This window comes from Pelodiscus sinensis, chromosome 5 (assembly GCF_052426305.1).
Source record: "Pelodiscus sinensis isolate ZL-2025 chromosome 5, ASM5242630v1, whole genome shotgun sequence".
In the NCBI taxonomy this organism is placed as follows: Eukaryota; Metazoa; Chordata; order Testudines; family Trionychidae; genus Pelodiscus; species Pelodiscus sinensis.
Genome location: NC_143056.1, coordinates 42,090,598 through 42,115,003, shown reverse-complemented (window position 1 = coordinate 42,115,003; position 24,406 = coordinate 42,090,598). Strand labels below are relative to the sequence as shown.

General features: G+C 45.4%; 2 protein-coding genes across 8 annotated transcripts in view; one reads left to right on the top strand and one right to left on the bottom strand.

Moving 5' to 3' along the window:
• The window catches only part of POMT2 (protein O-mannosyltransferase 2), a 47,371-nt gene extending 33,319 nt beyond the window's left edge, over nucleotides 1–14,052 (bottom strand). For 4 of the 6 annotated variants that reach the window (XR_003091522.3, XM_025190556.3, XM_006134811.5 and 1 more), the window contains exons 1-6: nucleotides 13,266–14,049; nucleotides 9,014–9,098; nucleotides 7,590–7,694; nucleotides 6,799–6,907; nucleotides 5,506–5,614; nucleotides 4,208–4,367 (exon numbers count right to left, since the gene is read on the bottom strand). Coding sequence is in view for 4 of the 6 variants with exons in the window: in XM_025190556.3 (XP_025046341.3) it covers nucleotides 4,208–4,367; nucleotides 5,506–5,614; nucleotides 6,799–6,907; nucleotides 7,590–7,694; nucleotides 9,014–9,098; nucleotides 13,266–13,591 (894 nt within the window). In the remaining 2 variants the exon portion in view is untranslated. Of the gene's footprint in view, nucleotides 1–4,207; nucleotides 4,368–5,505; nucleotides 5,615–6,798; nucleotides 6,908–7,589; nucleotides 7,695–9,013; nucleotides 9,099–13,265 lie in introns of all 6 variants that reach the window. The other 2 variants (XR_012903367.2, XM_025190557.3) reach the window with 2 other exon arrangements.
• A 662-nt stretch (nucleotides 14,053–14,714) lies between these two features.
• On the top strand, nucleotides 14,715–24,348 carry GSTZ1 (glutathione S-transferase zeta 1). Of its 2 annotated transcripts, none has more exons than XM_006134809.5 (9): nucleotides 14,715–14,845; nucleotides 17,333–17,384; nucleotides 18,353–18,420; nucleotides 19,540–19,620; nucleotides 20,170–20,295; nucleotides 20,869–20,947; nucleotides 21,824–21,876; nucleotides 22,758–22,807; nucleotides 23,917–24,348. In XM_006134809.5, exons 1-9 carry the CDS (start codon nucleotides 14,825–14,827, stop codon nucleotides 24,041–24,043), a joined length of 657 nt encoding a protein of 218 aa, XP_006134871.2. In that variant the 5' UTR covers nucleotides 14,715–14,824; the 3' UTR covers nucleotides 24,044–24,348. The 2 variants fall into 2 exon arrangements, with proteins under 2 accessions (XP_006134871.2, XP_006134872.2); XM_006134810.5 differs by lacking the exon at nucleotides 14,715–14,845 and adding an exon at nucleotides 16,794–16,915.
• Nucleotides 24,349–24,406: the final 58 nt, after the last annotated feature.

The following is a 24,406-nucleotide window of genomic DNA, read 5'->3' as shown; positions in this document are numbered from 1 at the left end:
CCGCTTGCTCTAGTTCAGCAGTTCAACAACCAGTCTGCGGACTGACAGCAGGCCACGAACCCCTGTCTGCCATGCCCCAGTACATTGCCAGAACACGCCCTCAGCTTTTATTTAGCCCGGCCTGCTGGGCTTTCAGAGAATTCCCTTCATGCCCCATTTTGCATGCAACAGCAGAGTTAGTGAGTGGAGTGGATAGCAGCCAGGTGTGCTGCAGTTGGAGCCGGGACTGCAGTGAGGCTGTCCATACTGGAGCAGCTTCACCGTGGCCCCAGTTCCAGCTCTGGCAGCTGCTACGCAGCCTGGCTGGCGGGGCTATGTGGAGAACAGCTGCCCCGGCCAGTGGGGCCCAAACACTGGGTGAAGGTCAGGTGCCCCAGCCAGTGGGGCCCAAGTGCCAGGTGAAGGACGGCTGTCCCAGCTGGTGGGGCCCAAGTACCAGGTGAAGGGCAGCTGCCCTGTCCAGCGGAGCCAAACGCCGCACAGCTGCCAGGGCCAAGCGTCCCGTGATGGGCAGCTATCCCTGCGACCCCATTCTCCTCTTTCCCTACTCGGCAGGAGCCACCCACTGGCCTCCGGCTGCTCCCAGCCAGCCGGTACACACATTGTTATCATGCATTATTAAGTGCATATGAAAATATGAATGTACAGAATGTGTCAGCACTGTCAGGCCTGTTAAATACTGCCTCTTTCATTCTGGTGCAATTGAGGCAAAAGGTTTGGACTGGATAATACTCTTTAACAAGTATTAGCAACTATTTTATTGTTTTTTTTAAATGTGTATGTGCAGCAGTTTTTCAAAATCTTGTTAACCATCATGTCCCTCTTTCCTTTTAATTTTATCATGGGCTAAAATTACTCTAATGAATATGTAAATAAATTAACTATCATAATGAATATGTGAATACTTCAGTGCCAGTCTGCCAACAGTTTTTGAATGAGTTTGCCAGTCCTCAGACTAGCAACTGCTCTAGCTTGGTCCTCATCTACCCAGGGACAGAAGAGTGCCGAGAAGACTGAGCTCTGGCAAAGTGTAAGGAAGGGCAGGGTATTATTTGTTCCCTGACAGGACAATAAAAACCTGGAGGGCAGCATGGGTGTCTGGACTGGGAATGCCCTTTGACTGGGCTCTGAGGGGAAAAGGAATGTAAGTCTGAGCCACAGCTGGGGTCTGGTGTGAAAGGAGTGCAGATGTCTGAGCTCTGGAGGGGCCCCTGCAGTATCCTCCAGCACCTTACAATTGGAACTGAGTTGTTGGAGATATTTAACTTTGTACTCCTTGAAGAAGCTGTATTTTTTATTTTGGTGTCTGTATTATTGACATACTTGTTTACAGGTACAGGCAGTCCCCGGGTTACATGGATCCGACTTACATCGGATCCCTACTTACAAACGGGGTATGGCAACCCCGCACTAGCTGCTTCCCCCCAGCGGACCAGGGAGACGCGAAGCTAGCGTCCCCCCCCCAGCAGACCAGGGAGACGCGGAGCGGCTTTTCTCAGCAGACACCTCAGCTTGAAAATAAAAGACTGAGGGAAGTGAGGTGTGGGAGAATAAAACTGAGCTCTGGAGAAATGTTTGGCTAGAGTTTCCCCTACAATATGTACCAGTTCCGACTTACATACAAATTCAACTTAAGAACAAACCTACAGTTCCTATCCTGTACGTAACCCGGGGACTGCCTGTATTTTGAAATAAATTACCCAAATTATTGCAAGTGAATGATTATACTGTGTTATTTTGCCTAATAAAATTTAAAGAATTTTTAATTTTTTGGCATAGACTTCTCCCAGGAATCAAGATGTAGTTGGCTCAGTACTTCTGAAAAAATCTAGCCGAAAGTATCAGTCGAGCACCCAAAAAATCATTGCCACTTCCAAACATAATAACCAATGCCACAGTCAATAAACATCTGAGCTGGGATTAAAATTCAGGAATTTAGTCCCCAATCCCATGTTCACAAAACACTTCTCTTTTTACAAAATGTCTGGTTTTTTTTTTTTTTCCAAAAAACATTTTTACTATTCTCAATACGAATACAAATGAAAACACATCATTAAAAACCACCAAGCAAAACAGAGCAGGGTGCCAAGATGAAGTGCATGTTCTAGACATTATTTTTTTCCCCAAATAAACAACATGTAAACAAACAATAATAGTTCCACAGGTAATATTGAGAAAAGTTATTCATCCTTTTAGGCTTTTGCACTACTAGTTCTTTTGAAGAAGGGCCATCAAATAGTTCATTATTCAGAAAGTCTCTCTTCTGGAGTTGGTAAATTACTTTACATATTCTGTGGCACCTTATAGACTAAGGCTATGTCTAGACTACATGCCTCTGCCGACCAAGGCATGTAAATTAGACATACCGACATAGTCAATGAAGCAGAGATTTAAATATCCCCCGCTTCATTAGAATAAAAATGGCCGCTGCGTTGTGCCAGCTCAGGTGTTTGTCGGCACGAAGCTGCAGTCAACACAGGGATCAGTTGGCAAGGAAAGCCTTTGCCAACCGATCCCTTATGCCTTGTGCAATGAGGTTTACAGGATCGGTCGGCAAAGGCTTTCCTTGCCAACCAATCCCCGTCTTGACTGCCGCTTCGTGCGGACAAACAGCTGAGCTGGCACAAAGCAGCAGCCATTTTTATTCTAATGAAGTGGAGGATATTTAAATCCCAGCTTCATTGACTATGTCGGTATGGCTAATTTAGATGCCTCTGTCGGCAGAGGCACGTAGTCTAGACGTACCTTAACAGATGTATTGGATTATAAGCTTTCGTGGGCAAAGACCCACTTCGTCAAATGCAACCTTATGCTCCAATACATTTGTTAGTCTATAAGGTGCCACAGGACTCCTTGTCACTTTTGCAGATCCAGAATAACACAGCTACCCCTCTGATACTTTACATATTCTAACACTTGGGGGCTCTCTTTTGCTGCCAACAGCATAAATGAAATCACTTTGCAGCTGTCTGTGACAGAAGCCTTAGACTATGGATTTGTTCCATTTAAAATACAATTAACTAACTTTACTCTCAAGAAATGCTTCTCTGGAGCTGGAACACCGTATCATTACAGTTCATATTGTTTCATATTAATCAGGAAAACAAACCACAGGGCAGGTAGAAAAAAACAATGTTAAGGAAATAAGAAAAAGATAAAACCAGTAAGTGGAAGAAATAGAATTTTCAAACTTCAAAACAGGCTGGGACAAAAGAAGAATTGAACCCTTTTTTATAAATATATGCTTTAATAGCCTCTCTTTAGTGGCTGCAAGATCTTAAATGGGATATTGAAGTAATCTCTGAGGTAATAAACATCGGATTTCAAAGTCTCCAAATACTGTATGCTATATTTTTAAGCCAGAGCACTTGACAATTCCTCTTTCAACAACTGCATTGGCAAGTTACCCAGAGCTTAACAGCTGCTGCACTGCATTTTTTTAAAATGGAGCAGGATACAGCTGCCTTCATCTTCAGCACAACAGTGTATCCTGTAAAGCAGGGCTACTTAACACGTGGCCCACGTGTCGCATTTGTTTGCGGCACGCGGAGTAGTTTGGGTTTACATGGGGCTCAACATGTGGCCCACAGGTGGGATTCTTTGAACATGGCCTGCACTGGGAACATGCTCCACTACTGCGTCTCCCAGCCAGGGTGAGCACTGAATGGACCTTGAACTGTTTTTGTTATCATTATTTTTGTTATCATTATTGTTATTATTTTTATTATGTTCTCTGGAGTCTGGACCTTGACCATACTTTGGCCAAGAAATCTGGACCTTGACAAAAAATAATTGACTATCCCTGATAGCAGGCAGCACTTCTCTTAAGAAGGCCATATTGTTAAAATTAAAGATGTCTAGCTTTGGGCTACCAGTTGGCCATCCTTGATATGGATTTAATCTAGAATGAAATCTAATGCACATAATCCCAACAGCAAGCAGTCTCTCCAGTGAACAATGGCAACCTCATACGTGCACTTTGGGTGTATTATATACAGCTGACATGTGTTTTTTAAAAAAAACCTAAGAGACAACAAGTTTTTCATTTTATACATCTCAACTCCAGTCATCACCTGGCTCCAATATCTTACAAATGTCTTCTGCAGGCAAACTGCTAGTAAACTATTTCATGGATATCAATGCAGGGAAATAAACAAAAGGGAAAACAGGAAAACACTAAATATAAAGAAAAGTTCTGGACACTCACCAGTGACAGGCTGAGGTCCCCCAGTAATTTCCAAAGATCATAAACTGTGTTCAGTCCAACCAGGAGGACTACAAACAGGCCAACAAACTTCACCCCTATTGCTCCAGCAAGGTTTACCCCAGTCAGATTCAGCCAGAACCACCATCGGGCAGAAAACGGCCTACATAACAAACAGAGCAGATACTGTTTAGTGATGGTTACAAGCACAAACAGCAGCAATTGGAACAAATAAGAAATCCTCTGTTCAGAGCAGGCCTTGAGTAACTCTAATACCTTTTACCACTTTCTCCTACTCTACTTCTCAAAGGTCTTTCACTGAAAGTGGGGAAACAAAGATGATATATTTTTCATGATTTTGGGAAGGGTGCAAGAGCACCTTTGTTTGATGTTTGTAAAGGGCCTCTATTGAAACCTGGCCACTTCTGCATCTCTTCAAGAGCTCTTTGGTGGGGAAGAGGGAATAGAACCACAATCTACAAGCTGACCTAACAATTTGAGACAGTCCATATACGGGAGGCCTGGATTTGAGAGGAATACTACGACTCTTGCTCCATGACCTGGCAAGGATGGAAGAGTCAAAGGGTTGTGATGTGCAAGAGGGGCAGATATTGGCTGCGCTCCTCATATTTTCCACTGGCCTATATCAGAAAACTACTGGTATAGAATATTTTCTACTGCACAAGTGGTAACTACAGCAAAAGAAACAAGACTAAAACTATACAGTAGGGAAAAGATGAGTGGAGAAGGTAAACGAGGTATACAGGATCTGTCGCCAAAGGCTTTAGTGAGCAATAGAACTGCAGATAGACTGCCGCTTTTTGTCGCCAAAGCTCCATGGAGACAAAAAGCAGCAGCCGTTTTTATGCTAATGAAGCGTGGGAGATTTACATCCCCGCTTCATTAGCAATTTCGGTATGTCTAATTTACATCCCTCTGGTGCCAGAGGGATGTAGTCTAGACATACTCTAAGAGTTTGTAGTTTATAGGTCACATGCTCCTTGTAGCAAATGAGGATGGCTGCAGGAAGCATTATGTGACTTTAGATAGGCCACACTAATCGTGTCTGCTGTAGTCACTCACATTGAGACGTGCACAGCCAGTTCAAGCACATTTGACACACTGGAAGAGACCATAAATGGGTACAGCTTACTTAATTATGGCATCATCTGATTTTGGTTCCATTGTGGGGAAGATAATCTATGTGGCACCACCTTCCATCAATGCCTCAGGATTCCCAGATGTCATAGAATCATATAATCGTACATCTATGGCATAATAAAAAAATATCACCAACTTACCTGTCTGCACAGGAGTTATACTTGACCATACTCAGCACAGCTCCCATAAGAAAGAACATCAGAATGGGGTCAAGCAGGATGTACTGAGACAGAGTAATGCAGCCTGTATCTGGAAAATAAGACACACAACTATACTAAGAGACATCTCAGTTTCAAAGCAAACCTAGAGCGGTGTCTGTAGCAAGCCAGCTTTCTCGCACCTTAGGCAAGAGACAGCATGGGCAATGTTGGGACCAAAAATAGGTCAGCATGTTTCAACACTTACCATAGTAAGAAAGCAATGTTATTTTCAGATGGCAACAGCAGATCTCTGAATTTTCATGCAGCAAACACAGATTACATTCTCAGTTCCTCATTCTTTGAACAAATGGGAGCCAGGAACGATATAGTGAACAGTCATTTGCATTACACAAATTGCATAGCTTATTTTGAGGTAATTTCAAAATAAAGTGCTGTTTCAAAACATCCCTTAACCCTCACAGAATGAGGGTTACAGGGACACTAGGCTAGCCCACCCGTTATTTTGAAATATATTTCAAAATAAGAGGCTGCTTTAAAGTCACAGAATAGCTATTTCGAGATACTTCTGGTATCCCAAAATAGCTCCATAGTGTAGACATAGCCCAAGTCAGTACTGAACTCATGTACCAGCATGGTGTGCCAGAAGATGCTGGGGAGCTGCAAAGACTATTTTTCAGATTCTACCAAAAAACAAAAACAAAAACCCAGCAGCTTTGACTTGGGGACATTAAAAATCCTGTGATGCTATCTGAGAGTCTTTATGTTAAACGGCTCATCCCTAACTCAAGTAATTCTATTCTGCCTATCTAAACTCTTCTCTATAATTTCTATTATACATAATATCCTTTGTTGACTTGCAACCCTGAGGTATTGTTTAGCATTGTTATACCCTATTAAATATCTGCTATATCCCATAACAGAGGTGGCTGCATTTCAGTAGTGGGCAAAATTATCTCTATAGGTCTTTTTAAAATTCTTGTATTTAAATATACTTCAACTGTAAAGCAATGAGCACCACAAATACCTATACATTAAATCAGATTATAAAATGCTTTGGGAGCCTTATGAATAAAAAGCATATATAGACTGCAGTTATTCAGCTCTTAGAAGGGAGGCAGTGTTTCTCAATAGTGACTTCTTGGCAGGCAATGAGATCAGAGAGGAAAGTCTCTGAGCAGTTAATCTGTGCTAAGGCTGGCCTCCACTGCTGACCCTCTTTCATCCACATGTCAAACAAATAAAATTTTCCATGAGGATGCCAAGAATGCTTACCAAAAATCAGGATGGAGGCTGCAAGTAATGCTGCAGATAGTGACTTGGACAGCTCCAGTACAGTGAGGTAGGCAAATGGAACCAGGCATGAGCCTAGAAATGCACAGAACTGCAGGGAAAAAATGGACACAGGGGGGAATGACAATCTCTTCATAGGATGAATGTGCATACAGATCCCACATACCCACCTTCCTTCCATCTGCAAACACATTCAACAATGAATGCTCTTGTGAGTGACTACAATTGGCTGAGTAGTGCCCAAGTCTGGCTCACTTAGGATACTCAGGCAGAGGCCAAACTAATGAAAACTTCATATGAAGAATTTCAACTGGTCATGCAGGTCTATGACTACAAATGTAAGTAACAAGGATTTGTTTCTTGTTTCTTTCCAAACCACAGAAGTCATTACCAGAAACATCTTTCAATTAGCTTCATCCATCTGCCTTCAGAGTCAACTCACCCTAATTTTATTCTGGCCAGAGATGATACCTGGGTTTCACTTTAACACCCAAACAAGTTATTTCAGAGGCCTGCTTGCCATAAAAGATAGCCAGACAAAGAAGAATGTTAGTGTCTGCTCTAGTTTAAAAAAATCCCAGTACCATTCCACCAGGACAGATATGAAATAATTTAGTATAGGTCATAAAAATCCATCTTCAAAATCTGAAGGGAAGTAATATGTACATTGCAGAAGCCAAGAAGAGAAAGGGAAATACACAACTTTCCCAGAGTTCTATTTTCCTTCACTGATTTGTTAGCAGATGGTTAAGCACTGGCCTGAATAGTCTTACCCCTCTCATTCCTATGTAGTTATGATGTTCATATCTGTCTCCTGGCTTTTGGAAAGGAAATGTGCCATTATATCCACTCAGGTATCCAGCAAGTCCTATCAGCATCTGGGGGGGAGGAGGGCAAACTGGTCAGGGAAACAATCTCAGAGTCATTGGCATCCTCTCCAGCTGCAGGAAAGATGCTCACAGCATCCCACATCCAAAAAGTAAATATCCAGTCACTACTGAAACACTTTGTCAAACATGAAAAAAGGAGTTTTTATACAAGGTTCATATCACAACTATGCAAACAGATCTGTTGGATTTGTAAAATCCACTCACCTTCTCACCACCGGTGAGTAGAAAACTGTCCCAAGTGAGTATGGGGACATATGTCAACACATTTCTAAAATTTAATTTTGAAAAAGTGTAGTCTTTACGGTAGCAGAGAAAAGCATCTAAATAGAAACCAAATGTAACCAGGGAAGCAAAATGTTCCCGAGCTTGCAGACAACTCAAGGGCCTTTGTTGTTGGTAGTTATCATCAAGCTATAACAGAGTGAAATTAACAAGATAATGGACCCTTTCTCTGAAGCTATTAAGCAGTCTGCAGGGAAATGTGAAACTGACAAGAAACACATTTTCAGAAAGAACCCAAATCTTTGTAGCTCTGCATCTTATCTGGCTAAAATCCATCCCAGCTATATGCACTGATGTCATGGGCACCATTGAGGACTCTCTGAAATGTGTTATTGCCTTTAATAAAGCATTTGGCTGCAGTGAAGTAACAAACCTATTTTCTTAGATCAGATACCTATGTGGATGAAATTCTCAACCAATATAAAAGATTCACTTCTTAATGGATATTTTATGAACAAGAAATAGACTTAGATATGTTCAACTATAGAGATCTGCCCAGGTCAGAAACTGATTTCAAATGTTATTCTGAGAAAACAGTATTGTTCACTGGTTTACAGAGCACCTAGTTAACATTCTTGCTAGTAGGAGCTACTTAGTTCCTTTGATCTACAACTTCCCACAAGAAAGTCCCTTCGTTTCCCCCATCCAGACACAAGCTTTATGATCAACCATTCTCTCCTTTTCAGACAGACCATTTTCAACATCCACCATTAAGCATACTTTTTACTTTCCCATATTTTGGACATTTTCCATGGAAGAGAAAAGATAGAGGGTAGGGATCACACGCCATGTCCTCCCAGCTAGAAGATAAATAGATGACAGTAGTAGTCAGGAAAAGGCATTCAGAAAACTCTGGTGCTCATCCTACACTTTGACCAGTTGACTAAAATAGGATTTGGTTAGATTATTCCTGTGTTTCTCAAAATGGGCCATGGGCCCACTTTGAGAAACACTGGATTATTTCAATGACCATGGAATTCCACTAGCTCCTAAAATGCATGAGAGAACTGCTGAAAGATGTTCACCTTCCCCAGAGGTGGGTGGACGTCAAAGAAGAAGGTCCGATTAATGTAGTAACTTCCCATCTTCCCAAAATGAGTTTCATCCCAACTAAAAAAAGAAGAGATAAATGTATTTAGGAACTGGAAATAATCAAACATCCATAGATACTTATTTTGTTAGTAACTAGCTTTTGCCACTTCTGGACAGGACAAGTGCATTACATTTTACATGAGGTTACATGTGAAATCCATTAGGAAGCTGTAACTAATGGAAAACGGGTCAGTCTCCTATTAATCAGGGTATCTCTCCATGAGTATACCAGTACAGGCAGTCCCGAGTTACGCGGATCCGACTTATGTCGGATCCGCAGTTATGAACGGGGTTTGCTCCCCGTCTCCCTGGTCTGCGGCGCGTCTGGGCTGTCCCGCTGCCAGCGTGCTCCGCGACTTTGCTCCGTGTCTCCCTGGTCTGCTGGAGACCAGCAGACCAGAGAGACGGGGAGCAAAGCCGCGGAGCACGCCCGCAGGGGGACAGCTCAAGCACGCCCGGGCTGTCCCGCTGCAGGCGTGCTCCAAGGCTTTGCTCCCCGTCTCCCTGGTCTGACCAGCAGACCAGGGAGATGGGGAGCAAAGCCTCGGAGCACGCCAGCAGTGGGACAGCGCGGCGCACCTGGACTGTCCCGCTGCCCGCGTGCTCTGCGGCTTTGCTCCGCGTCTCCCAGGTCAGCAGACCAGGGAGACGGAGCAAAGCCGTGGAGGACTTGGGCGTCCCGCCACCCCCGTCTCCCTGGTCTGCTGGAGGGCGGGGGTGTGCAGCTAGTGCCCCCCCCCAGCAGGCCAGGCTTTTCTTGCCTACCCCTGGGGTAGAGCAGCTGGGGGCTGCTGGGTTGGTCCCGCAGCGCCGCTCCGGACCAACCCGGCAGCACCCCAGCTGCTCTGCCCCAGGAGTCCTGATTCAGCCACTGCTGGTCAGTTTCAGCAGCAGCTGAAGCAGGACTGAGGCAGAGCAGCTGGGATGCTTCTGGGTTGCTCCAGTAGCGCCGAGGAGCCGCGCTACTGGAGCAACCCAGCAGCACCCCAGCTGCTCTGCCCCAGGCGTCCCCAAGTCAGCCGCTGCTGAAACTGACCAGCGGCGGTCAAAAAGGCAAATAGGATGCTGGGAATTATTAAGAAAGGGATAGAAAATAAGACCCAGAATATCTTACTGCCCCTATGGTAAAACTATGGTACGCCCACATCTTGAATACTGTGTACAGATGTGGTCTCCTCACCTCAAAAAAGATATTTTGGCCTTGGAAAGGGTTCAGAAAAGGACAACTAAAATGATTAGGGGTTTGGAACGGGTCCCATATGAGGAGAGGTTAAAGTGACTGGGACTTTTCAGTTTAGAAAAGAGGAGACTGAGGGGGGATATGATAGAGGTCTATAAAATCATGAGTGGTGTGGAGAGGGCTGATAAAGAAAAGTTATTTATTAGTTCCCATAATAGAAGAACTAGAGGACACCAAATGAAATTAATGGGTAGCAGGTTTAAAACTAATAAAAGAAAGTTCTTCTTCACACAGCGTGTAGTCAACCTGTGGAACTCCTTGCCAGAGGAGGCTGTGAAGGCTAGGACTATAATAGAGTTTAAAGAGAAGCTGGATAAATTCATGGAGGTTAGGTCCATAAAAGGCTATTAGCCAGGGGATAAAATGGTGTCCTTGGCCTCTGTTTGTCAGAGGCTGGAGAGGGATGGCAGGAGACAAATCGCTTGATCATTGTCTTCCGTCAACCCTCTCTGGGGTACCTGGTGCTGGCCACTGTCGGTAGACAGGATACTGGGCTAGATGGACCTTTGGTCTGACCCAGTACGGCCGTTATTATGTTCTTATGGCTGACTACAGGAAGCCCCAGGCAGAGTTGCTCTGCCCCAGGCTTCCTGGAATCAGCCGCTGATCAGTTTCAGCAGCAGCTGACTTGGGAACGCCTGGGTTTCTTAAGTTGAATCTGTAAGTTAGAACTGGCGTCCAGATTCAGCCGCGGTTGAAACTGATCAGTTTCAGCAGCGGCTGACGCCAGTTCCGACTTACATACAGATTCAACTTAAGAACAAACCTACAGTCCCTATCTTGTACGTAACCCGGGGATTGCCTGTACTTCAGAATCTACACAGGCTGCCTTTTGGCTTGCAAGTTCACTTTAAAGGTGTTAGTTTTCTCACCTAAACCCTAAGGCTACGTCTACACTGGCCCCTTTTCCGGAAAGGGCATGTAAATTTCACTAGTCGTCGTAGGGAAATCCGCGGGGGATTTAAATATCCCCCGCGGCATTTAAATAAAAATGTCCGCCGCTTTTTTCCGGCTTTTAAAAAAGCCGGAAAAGAGCGTCTACACTGGCCCCGATCCTCCGGAAAAAGCGCCCTTTTCCGGAGGGTCTTATTCCTACGACGACTAGTGAAATTTACATGCCCCTTCCGGAAAAGGGGCCAGTGTAGACGTAGCCTAAATGTCCTGGGAGCTGCTTACCTGAGATACACCTTCTCCTGTACCACAGTGAGGTCAAACTGGAGCCTGCTTGGTATATAACAAGAAAATGCTTGGCAGGGCATTCACTGCATGAACCCTTGAAATAGTCCAAATCAGTTGTCCTTCCTGGCACTCTACAAAGCCTATTAGAGCAGGCATATGGGTAGGGATGACGTGATTGGAAACAGCAATTTTGAAGGGGAATGTGAAGAGTGAAAATTTGTTATTTATAATATAGTTGTTGACTGATGATTAGAATATTGATGAAAATGTGCTGCCTCAGTCTCTCTATCTGTAAAATGTGGATAATGATCCCCATTTGTAAAATGATTTAAAATCTACCGATGAAAAGCACGATATAAGAACTAGGTATTTATTTTAGTTTCATAACAACTATGGCAACATTTTTTTTATTTTTATTAAATGGAAAAGCATTGTGAGCCCAAAAGAGTTATTCTTTTATGTTTTTGTTTTTACATCAAAATAATAAACTAACTGAACAGGTTTTTTTACCAGGAACATTACCTAGCTTCATGTTCATAGTGCTTTGGTCTTGTTTACACTAGTGCAATTTACTGTGCGGTGTAACATTTATTCCCCCATCCATTGAAATGCACTTGACAACCACACTCAGAAGCACTTCAGTCAGTCTCCATGCGGACTAAAAAGACTGAATTTTTCCAGACAATCATTCCAGACCCAGTGTGGACAGAAGAGCCTTCAAAAGCAACTTCACATCACGAAAGGTGACTGGAGCCTCCTCTCTCAGATCCTCATGACAGCTTGTTCAGTCATCAAGCTTACTACAGATTGAACATCTCTAGTTTGGCACTTTCTTTTCCAGCAACATCCGTGATCCGGCACGATTTTAGTTATCCGGTGGTCCACTTATCATGGATATGGATAAGTTTTCCACAGTCTCATAAAGTTTGTTTACAGCTACCAGTCCTGGCTCTCGTGTTCTGTGCTGTTATTTAGCTCAAATTAACCACTAAATGTCTTCTATGGGCCCAGTAACCAACAGAAGAGTTGGTAATGCTGCTAGACAATATTGACGTCCCATGGTTTGGCAAATTCTCTGGTTTGGCACTGATCAGGTCCTGAGGGTACCAGACTAGAGGGGTTCAACCTGTATAATTTTCTAGCTAGGTCTCCTTTCTGCAGTTACTACCCCTTGTCTTAAACCCTTCAGTTATGCCCCCTGCTCCACGCATTTCCAAGCCTGGACTTCCAATTTAAGCATTCAAGGAGCGCCTGAATATCAAAAATGGATTAAATATTTAATTTTTCACAGAAAACACAAAGGGGAACTCAGCTGTAGGCAAGGCAGTGCTGAAGATGCTGTGCCCAGAGGCTCATAAAGCTTAAATCCAGCCCTGAGCATCCCTTCCCTGGAAGTATCCCTGCAGGCCATGACCTCAACATCATCCACCTTGGGGCTCACAGCTTCAGACAAGCAACGCGGCTTGTCAAGCAGACTGATGCTGAGCCTCTGGGGATGCTGCGCCGCTGGGTGGCTACTGCCAGCGGGGAGCTGCGCCTCTCAGCCAATCGCCCCACTCCAACGGCCCACCCCGGCGCCCCTCGCTGCACGCGGACCGCTGCCACGATGAGGTGCAACCCGGAGGGGAGCAGCCACCCAACTGCCACCTCCCCCTTCCCAAGAGAGCAACCGACAGTTAAACCCAGCAGTAGGCCCCTGCCTGACCCAGACGTGGCTCCGCCCCTCTGAGCCCCGCCCCCGTTGCCATGGTGCCGCCGCCACTCACCAGACGTGCGGCGGCTCGGACAGGCGGTAGAAGCGGGAGGCGAAGCTGAGGAGGGTGACGATGGCCAGCGGGGCCCAGACACCGACTGGCGCTTCCAGGGGAGCCCAAGAGCGAGGAGCGGGACAGGGACGGTTCGGCCCGCCCGCCGGCCTGCGGGATCGCCGCTGCCGGAGCCCCCCGCAGCGCGGGCCAGTCTCGGCCTGGCAGCACCTCGCCGCCAGCGTCATCCGCGCCCCGACACGCCGGGCACCCCCGCGCACAGCACCAAGGGAAAGGGAGTCCGCGCCGTAGGGCATCGCGGGAAGTGGAGCCCCGTTCCTTCGCATGGCATCCTGGGAGATGTAGTTCTCCGCGCCGGGGGGGGGGGGGCCGAAGCGTCGCCGCGGCTCGTGACAGGTTCAAGCAAGAGCTGAGTCAGGAAACGCCACCGAACGGGGGGTCCTGTCACCTCACCCCGGGCCCAGTCGGGGCCCCAGGCTGCCCGCCCCCCTTCAATCACAGACACCCCGAGACTGGCCTGCCGGGCAGGTCAATGACAGTCACCCCCGGCGCCACCCTGCCTGCCAGTTATCCCCCATTCGCTGACAGACACGCCTAGGCTGCCCTGCTCACCTCCCCCATTCCCTGACAACCCCCCTGCCTACCAGTTACCCCACGTCCACTGACACCCCCAGCCACACAGATTGCCTATTTGTCCAACATCCCAAGTGCCAGCCACTTCCATACCCACTAATAAATCCCCCATCACACTCTGGGACTGCCCTGCCCGCCCAGGCACACACATCCACAGCCCCTGTCCACACACCATGCCCACACCTACTGCACCCCATTGATAGACCACACACACACAGATTGTATTGCCTACAAAAAGCCACAATTCACATGCATGCCCACACCTACTATATACCCCCATTCACTGACAGACCCCCACACACCCTGTAACTGCCTTGCCCACCCCTCACACACATCTCATATGTGCATGCAGTATACACACATTAATTGCCCCTCCCCATTCTCTGACAGACACAACCGCTGACTGTCCTTCCACTTTCCACACATACATCTGCTGGACACACACAGCACTAACAGTGTTTGTCATGTCAATAAAATAGCACTTAATCGATCACATTCACTTTCAGTGCTAGCCAGCTTCACTTTCTGGTTTTTGACCTGTATGGCACACACTTTGTGTTGCAATTTCTTTAGAGAGGGATGTTTAAATTCACATTCTTCATTGATATTTTAGGGAAAATATTAAAACATTTCAGTTAATATGAGCATTTTGAAAAAAACTTTTCATCTCCACAAAAATCTAAACTTTCAGCATAAACTATCAAAATGCTTTTGAGGCCTGGAAAAGCAGCTAGAACTACTACTCCCAGAATTCCAGCAACTCTCATAGCAGGGTTGGGGCCTTATCTGAATGAAACTGGCAGCTTTAAGAAACCTATAGAGAGCAAGTGAAGGAGGATGTTTCAGCCAATTCTATTTTTAGCACCATTGTGACTTGTGTTCATTCAGGGACTGCAGAGAGAACAGAGCTGTGCTGAAACTGCAAGATGAGTGGTGCCTTAGTGAAGGTATTTACTGCTACAGGGGGCTCAGAAACCAAACAGAATTGGGGCTTTTTCTTTTGTACTGGTTGCACTTAAAGAGAAGCTCTTACTTCTACAAATAATGCAGCTTCAGCTGAAGAATCTTTGGAATAATTCAGAAACATCTGAAGTGCAGATTGTGCATTTTCAAATAAGATGTAGCTACCCTCAACCCCATATGTTTTATGGGAGATGGGTTGAAATTGTGGCCCCTTGATAAGTAATCCCTGGATTCAGTTTAAACCCTGAGTCCTGCAGTATGCCTCATCCAGGCATACCCCTATCTCTGCACAGAGCCTCACTGTCTTGACTTGGGCATTGCCCAGGTAAAACAACTTTTAGAATTGAGACCTAAATTCAGGGCTGTCCCTATCAATATGAAAAATACGTAACTGCATAGGGTACCATGAAATTTGGGGTAAATTGCCCCAAATTTCATAGTGCCTTTGGCAACTGTATGCTAGCTTCAGTAGCCAGCTCCATCCATCAGCCACACCCCTGCCATAGTCTGTGCCAGCAGGGCTGCCCCTTGGATGCGTGGGCCATGGGATAACCCCCTCACTCTGTTCCCACTCTACCCCTATGCCATCCCTTCCCTTAAGCCCACCGCCCTTGATCCACTCCAGTGCCTCTTCCCTCTCTAGCTCCACACCCTCCCCCAAGCAATGCAGCCTGGAGAACTAGCAGGAGACCTGCTGATAGCACCAAGGATTGGGCTCACTCCACCGCACTCACAGGCTGCAGCATGAAGTGGAGCAACCGAGGTCCAACCCACTCTGTTCTGCCAATGCCACATCGCTGCCCATCCCTCCCCTGAACCACACAGCTGGGAGAATAGAGCAGGATATGACCAGGTGGCTCCGCTTCCCGCTGCTACCAGTCAATGCAGGGGCAAAGGGAGGGTATTGCCGAGTCCAAGTGTTCAAAAATTCTGAGTAAGTTACCAAAGAAAGATGAGCAACGTTAATACATTTTTTATCATTTTCTTTGCCTTCTGGTTTTTGATTCCTTGAGTTTGTGGTTTCCAGTTATCATCTGCAACCATAAAAGCTAGAAAATTACTATTTAAAAAAAGAAAGCTGAGATTTTCATAAAATCTTAGGCTTTCTGGAGCTGACACTTTGTGAAAAAAATCACAAAATAGCATGAGTGTCACAGGAAAATCCCAAGAGCTGGCAATGCTGCAGCATTCCTTCCTTCCCAGCTATCCTACCAACCATTTCTCTTGTGAACTTTGGCTAGGATAATTCAGTCAAACATTTACATTCTGTAAACAGGTAAATTAAGGTAATATTTAGCTATGAAAATGGTTTAATGCTGGACTGGGACTCAGGACTCCTGAGTTTTAATTCTGGTTCTGCCATTATCACATAATGGGCCAATGGACAAGTCACTTCCTCTCTCTGGTACTGTGTTTCCTTCTATAACATGGGCTATGATGACTCTGCATTCTGGGGAGGAGAAGAGGAGGTAGCACATGAGGATTAATTTATTAATGTCTCTGAAGTGCTTTTGGATTTTTAAAGGAGCTAGAGATCTGTTATGTATTAATAAGAAATACAAACAAGCCTTGTGTACCGAGAAGGACCTTTGTTATACGTTACACTATATATTTCAGTTTTACACAAAGACACAGTTCCTGCTCAGAGGACCTGCCAGTGATAACAGAAACTATATTTTTAGAATCTACTCTCTTCTGTTAGCCCACAGAGTTATATTTCTGTACTGGCAGCTCCCAACAACCCATAAGTCTCTCTCAATATTTTATCCATCATGACAAGAGCCAGATGATAGGCTCAATACATCAACCTAAAGAGAATTATAAATGTGTCTGGTAAAGGGTATTCACTCCGAACAGAACCTCAGTCCTATCGACTTCTGTTGCTGAATCTTTTAAACACAGGAAGCTAAGAATTTGGATTCTGGCATTTTTCTCATTGGCTGTAAGGGCAGAGCCTTCCCCCACCCCAGCTGAGTGAAAAGAAAAGGCAGGATCATGTAACATTCACTCTTTGGAGTGAACTACACACATAGACCATGGATTCCTCTGGAAAGGTGAGATCCAAAGGATTTAAAGCTGCTGTGGGAGTTTCCTTGCTTCCATAGTTAAAGTGGAGATTAACTTTCCTGCATTCTCAGCATTTGCTTGGATTAATAGTTAAGTTCCAGATTGGGAACATTCAGGTCTGTGAACGGCTCAAAGGACTGGCTGAGCCACTGAGGTTTCAAAGGAAGAATCTCATTGTACGCAATGGAGAATTTAATTTAAAAATCAATGGCATGGTAAAGAAGCTACTGTTTGAAAGCAATAAAGAGACATTTTTAAGGGCTCAAACTCACCTGACTTGTCCTTGTTAAAATGCATGAAATGATTAAATTTTCAAAGGTTAGAATGAAAAATTCCTTTCTCTAGCTGAGAAAACTGCTAGCATTACCATTTTGTAATCCACTTTTCTTTCTCTCCCCCCTCAGCCGGTTCTTTATAGTTATTTCCGAAGTTCCTGCTCTTGGAGAGTGAGAATAGGTAAGATCTGGTGTTAAATTTTTCATTGCTCTGGAACTGTCACCCCACCACCTTTCTTGAACACTAACTCCCTTCACTAACCAGAGACCTACTGAGTGAGAGAGAGAGAGAGAGATTAACAAACATGCAACTTTAAAAAAGTAACTTTGGGTTGCCTCCACTTCTGGAGGATGGGGGAAAAGAGTAAACATCAGAATTAATTTGCATTTGGAGGAAGGAAAGGGGCTAGTAAGGGATGGATAGAATAACAATTTTATGTACCTAGTTGAAACTCCAGTGGCCATTGATAAAGAAGATATTTACTGGAGCTGAAGGAATATTTGTGTGTTTGTTACAAACTTTTAGCCATCTACCCACCTTCTACAGTATAGATCTCTGCTCTCCTTCTCAGGCCTGGCCTCTCAGTAATGGGCTCTGGAGGCTCTCCGCTGCCCTTGGTAATTTCTTTTTTCCCCAGACACTCTCTAAAGCTAGTTAGAGGGACATATCTCCATAAAACTAATGTAATCCAGATATTCGTATTTCCCACATTCCTTAAAAATGCCATGTTCTGTGCTTGCAATAATACTACATCAAAATCTATGATTTTATCAGCTCCTGCAAGCTAAGCAGGGTACGGCTTGGACAGTGCTTGGATGGGAGCAAGTTAAAATAAGGTTTTGACAGAAGAGAAATGGCACTGACTCTGTGCCCTAAGAGGCTGTAATGAAAGGTATAATGAGTGTTATTCAATAGAGTGTTAATACTGACCTCAGTGGTTCCAACAAGTACTAAGAGGCATGGCATGATAGAGGCACTCTCTGCCACAGGAGATCTAAAACAACCACTCTGAAAGAAAAGAGGTTTCTTGTTTTGGTTTTAAACAGTGTCTTCAATCGAGACTGTGAAACTTCCGTAAATCCATTTTCCTTGGAACTTAGCTTTTTGGCTCATTCTGCCTCTCAGTCTCTATGTTGTGTTCCCTCTAGCACTGGCTCTGAAGGGAATTGCCTATGATCAGGAACCAGTGAACCTCTTGAAGGATGGCGGACAGCAGGTAAGAGGGCAACTACAGTCAACCTCCCCCTAAACTGGCACACAGGCTAAGCTTAGGCATCACTGGAAATCTGGCAGGTCAGAATCATCAGAGCTCAAAGGAAATGGGATCTATTTTGCCTATTGGGAAAAAAGCTGTCCAATAGCTCACTCCAGACTTCTTTTCTACAGCTAACTGTTGCCTCTGACCTCTTCAGGATCCCCAACTCTCCCCGCTTCCTACTTTGACTTAAGCATAAGCTGAGATCAAGAAAATGTTCTGAAACTCACATACATTATGACATGAAATTATTTTTCCATAGGAAGAGGCCTGAGCACTTTTGCTTGGAGGAATTAGAGCTGTATAGCATGCTCAGAAAGCTCACCATCCAGCTTTTGCCTCCAGGAGAGAAGGAAAAAGACAGATTGCATGGAACCTAACAGTCTTCTTCCCTCTCTAATGGCTGAGTAACATTATCCAGTAGGCTGCATGCAGGCTCCCTACCTTCACTTGGTATGGGGGAACCAAGCTCATCAGGTGGTGGCAATAAAGGCAGGGTGCTGCGATTTCCAAGTATAGTCCAAAAATGTAGGTATTTATCACAGAGATGCTTGAACCACACTGGGAGTGACTGCCTGCAGCACAATCCTATAGGAGTACTGAAGGAGGAATCTGCATATGACAACATGGGAGCTAAGCATGAGGACAGTGAGGCTAGTTAACTTACAGTGCTGGGAAGGGGAGAGAGATCAGGGTAGATCTTGCTTTGTCATTTGGTCAATGGATAATGTGAGGGTACTATGCACCAGGAGCGACCTTCTAGGCCTCAACAGGAGTGCCTCTTGGTGTCCAAAGGAGGGTCATAATGTACAAAGACCATTAGGACTGAAGCAGAGCAAGGAGACAATGGGAAAACATAGTGGAGAAGCCTCAAGGTTTCACCAGTAGCAGAGAAAGCAAGGGTATATATCCATTTGCGAGCAGGGGAACTGGAAGACAGGGTAGTGCTAGCCAATGCTGCTACAAAACAATCAGATCATGGAGAAATCATGTATCGAGCTGTGGTGCCTTGAGGCTTTGACTTTGAGGGGAATACTGGACTCTTCTTAGCTACAGTATAATCCAATGTCTTCTCTCTAGTTTTCTACAGAATTCCAGGCAGTGAATCCAATGCAGCAGGTCCCAGCCCTGAAAATCGATGGCATCCTCCTGTCTCAATCTGTGAGTAGCCCAGCCAGCTCTGTCCATTAATAATTTACTCTGTCCTGCTGCCAAAAGGGAGTACTTTGACCTCACAGAGTGCCTAGTCTTTGGGTTAGAGAACACACAGAATCTGTGATTAGGAAATTGATCCTGACTGGAAAATGAATAGCAAAAAGCTCCTGCAAGGAGTCTGCCATGGGAAGTGCTCTCTCTCTTCAGTTGAGTGATTATTCTGTATGAGCACAAAAGCACCTGATATTAGTGATCACAGTTCATCTGCTGTTTCAGAATCCCACCTTTTACTGAGTAATTTGTTTTTTGGTTGCTTCTGCCAGGGAGAGATCGCTTGTGAGATGAGCCAGGAGGGCTCCACACAGTTTCCTCGGGGAAGTAGTTCCACATCACAATAAAGCACCACATTATTTAGCATGGTGGTAACCTCTACTCAGAAGCCAGGCTTCAGAAGGAAATCTTTGTCTTTAATTCCTGCTGCTTTGCCAGGCAATGGGGCTGGCCTCTTCTCCCCAGCCTTCCAGTATCTCACCCATCTCTTCTTGCTCATTGCAGCTAGCCATAATTCAGTACTTGGAAGAGACCCGGCCCAACCCCAGCCTGCTGCCTCAAGATCTGAAGAAGAGAGCCCAAGCCCGGATGATTTCAGATCACATTGTTTCTGGCATTCAGCCCTTGCAGGTACTGTGCTATCACAAACAGGCAAATGGGACTTCCAGATTGGTTTTGCAACTGGCTGTCTCTCTCAAAGATTGTAACAGTATCATTCTGTTGAAACTGCTAACAGGTAATAGGGTGGCACATCTCACACAGTGGCATAGAATCAAATCCATGCTCAAGTGTGGTTAGCAGCATCTACCTGTTTCGCCAGTGAAAAGAGCAAGACATTTCCTGCAAAGAGCACATGCTGTGACCATGAGAAATGTCCATGGGACCCCAGAGCTTCCATTCAAGAAGAGCTGAATTTACAAGTAGTGTGGCAGGTGCCAATTGCAGGCATTAGTGCCTCTTGGCAGGGGCTAAGAGAGCTGCAGGCAAAGGAGTGTGATGTTTTGTAGGAAGGGCAATTTTGAGAAAGAACTGGGATATGTGGGTCTGTCATTAAAAGACTGACACCTATAATGACCTAAGGCTGATTTTGGGTCCAGGGATTGACAGTGTTTAGACCCAGCTCTCACCTTGTTTTGTGTATGGCCTGTGGAAAGTTACAGTCTGATGGATCAATCTAATTTGAGGACTCTCTGGCCTCTTTAGAACCTGAGTATGCTGAAACGAGTGGGAGGGGAGAAGAAGTTGGAATGGGCTCAACACTATATCACATGTGGTTTCCAAGGTACATCTGCATTGAATTAATCAACACATGGTGATGTGGTAGGTGATGTGGTCCAAAATCCTGCTTTCTGTTGCACAGGAACACAACAGTGAGCCATCCAGTCTGGTATCATCTGCTGCCATGCTGTAGCAGACCAGTGGCCCATCTGATCCAGAAACTCACATCCAGCAGTAATTAAATATCTGATACTCCAATGTCACATCTGGAAGAGGGGAGGAAGTGATTCTTTTTTGACCCCTCTAACAGTCAGCTCATTCCCTAATACAAAAGGACTAACAACATTAAACTCATTATCCCTGCAGTTGCCTTCTGCATTCACAAACTGTATAACACTTTATTTTAAATGGTACTAAGGTTGTTGCCTCAATATCCATGGGAGAAGTGTCCCAGTCATGGGTTAATTGTAGCAGGCATAAAATATCATTTCTATTTCCTCTTCAGTAGGTCACCTTTAATTTGACTGTGGGCCTCCTTGTTCCTGTGCCTTGCGATAGGAGTACAGGAGTCTCACTGGCCTTCCCTGCATCCTGAACCTTCCTTCCTGTTCTTCTTCTTCCCAGTTTGCTTGGTAATCTGTTCTTGCAGGGAAGCCTCTCCCTGCCACTAACAGAGGAGAGGGGCGGAAGGGAAGAAGCAGCTTATTTTGTACTTTTGAAGCCATCCTGTTTCCAAAATGGCTAGTGACTCCTCCTTCCTCGGCTCCAATTAGAATAAGTGCTGCCTTGGGTTGCTCCCTTCCAGCCAGCTCAGATTACCTTGGTTTGCAACACTCAATCCAAAAGGCTACTGGCAATTTAGCTCTTCAAAACCCAACCAGTAAGACCTAGAAAATGGGAGTTGCTGATTCCTGATCAAGTGCACCATCTCTTCTTGCAGCTCTAGAGCGGATCCTGCAGCACACAGCTGGGCATTACTGCATTGGGGATGAGGTAAGATGATCAGATAGCACAGTTTGCAGAAGGCACTGAAAGCCCAGAGTTTATTTAGGACTGGGATAAAAACATCTCCCACATGGTGGTGGAGGTTAAAGGTTTTGCACTCACAATACAACCACAACCTGTGCTTTAGGTATATGCAGACAGAGCATTCCCTGGGACCCATCATCGTAAGCAGGACTGCATGCATCCAACTCAGCCTATTACCTGCTCTCCTGCCCTAGCTCTTCTTCTTTTGGGGAATAGCCATTACATTGCATTTCACATACAGGCTGAATCTCTCTAGTCCAGCACTCTGGTCTGGTAACATCTATGGTCCGGCATGATTTTAGTTAGCCAAATGTCCACTTATCATAGGTGTGGCTAAGTTTCCCACCATACCATAAAGTTTATTTACCAGTCATGGCTCTGTGTTCTGTGCTGTTATTTAGCTCTAATTTGCCCCTAAATGTCTTCCAAGAACCCAGTAAGCACTGGAAGAGTTGGTAAAGCTGCTAGATAGTATTGACCTCCCATGGTTTGGCAAATTCTCTCATTCGGCACTGGTCAGGTCCCAAGGGTGCTGGACTAGAGAGGTTCAAGCTGTAGGACGAGGCCAGCTCTCCATTTCCTGGCTCCATGAGGATGGCAAAAACTCATGAGTTACAAAAGATGTTTGCTTGGCCCTGTCTGTATGCTGCTGGTGTCCAGACACTAGAGGAGACCCCTGGTCTTCATAGAGCCCCAGTAACTTCACAGCTGAACAGGGCAAGTGCCAAGAACGATCTTTTGAGGGGGAAAATGGGCCTGCCAATCTGTAATTCCAACCAGTGCATTAAAGGGCATTAGGGTGAGTTTTGAATTGCTTTTAACCAGTTTTCTTCCCTCCATTGCAGGTTTCAATGGCTGACTTGTGTTTGGTCCCTCAGGTTTACAATGCTGAGAGGTAAGTGGAAGCTGGTCAGCTCCATTAGCTCCCTCACGGACCGGCTGCCTGTTGCCCTATGCTGCTGCTTCAGAGAAAGAGGCAGCAGCACGGGGTGGCAGCAGTCCCTGTCTAGGGATGGGTCTGAGCTCCCAGGACCTGGCACAAGCTCTTAATACACTCAAAATGCAGAGCTGCAGCAGAGGTAGGTCCCAGACCTGTCGCAAGCCAGGACTGACAAATATACTGGCAGGGAGAGGGAAATGTGTGTAGTCTATAGCATTAACCTATATGCTTTTGCTCATCCGTTAATCAATTATACTACTACATCCCTACTTCTTACAGCAGAGGCCTGACTGAGGGCCACGCCTGGCCACTCTCCTATTGACGTGCACGCCGACTGGGATAGCACTACCCACCCACACGCTTACAGCTCTGTTGGAATATCTTTCTCACCATGATTTTTTCATTTAATTTCAAAACACTGGATCTTGTGAGGGCTCACAAAAGTGAAGTGCTGGGATTTCTTCCCCAATGCCTCTAGACCAAGATTGTCACCTGCCCCCACATGAACTGAGACAGACCAGATTCTGTGTCCCCATCTCTGCCGAAAGCATGGGAAACACAGGCTCTTAGGGTTAATGGAAGCCCTTATTGAAAGAGCCTTCTGCAGCCAGCATTACAATGTTGCACACCAGAGGAGGAGAGAAGGTGCTTGGATACCATACTGACTAACAACTTCATTAAAAAAAAAAGAGAGAGGGACTGTAAGGCCAATGGGGCCATCCATGCTAGGTAAAAAGGTGTATTCTGGCCACTTGCTAACCAACATGATGCAATACATACAAGGTAAAATCCTAGCAAAGACAAGGCAGCTTTCACACATTAGCGGGTCGAAGTAGAGCCTTGGAGAGAGTTTTGCTAATATACAATCAAATCACACCTTTTTTCCAGGTGCGAACTAAGCCTCAATTGACCAAATTATTCTTTCCTGCTTGAATTTATTGGAGTGGTGTGCTGATCATGGACCCTTGAGTCTATGGAGCAAGGACTCCATAGAACTCCCCCTTAGTGCTTGCGGCAGGACTGTGAGCGAGGAGTTTCTAACTGCATCTTTCTTCCCTTTGTAGATTTAAAGTGGATCTGACTCCATACCCCACCATAACAAGAATCAATAAAGCCCTTCTGGAATTAGAGGCATTCCAAGTTAGCCACCCATGCCGGCAGCCTGATACCCCTGCAGAGCTACGAGCATAAGGCCTTCTTACAAGCTGGCTCTATTCCTCTCTAAAGCAGGAGGGCAGAGGTGGCAGAGAAATGGATCGCATCCTGCCCACAGAAGGAAAACAACACTCATTTGCTCAGTGGGGAGCCATAGCACCGCTGCATCTTTGCCAGCTGAACAGAAGGAAAGAGAAAGAGTGATCACTCCCACCCTTTTACTCTGAAAGAAGCTGTGGGTGGCCCATTGCATGGGAGGGAAAGGTCGTGCTTACCCTGATCATGTTTCACTGCCTTCAATCTCACCATGCAGCAGATTAAAGGAAAAGCATTGATGGCTATCTTGGGCCCTGCATTTGTGTGGCTATGGGTCCAGGAATGGGCTTGTTGAAGATATCT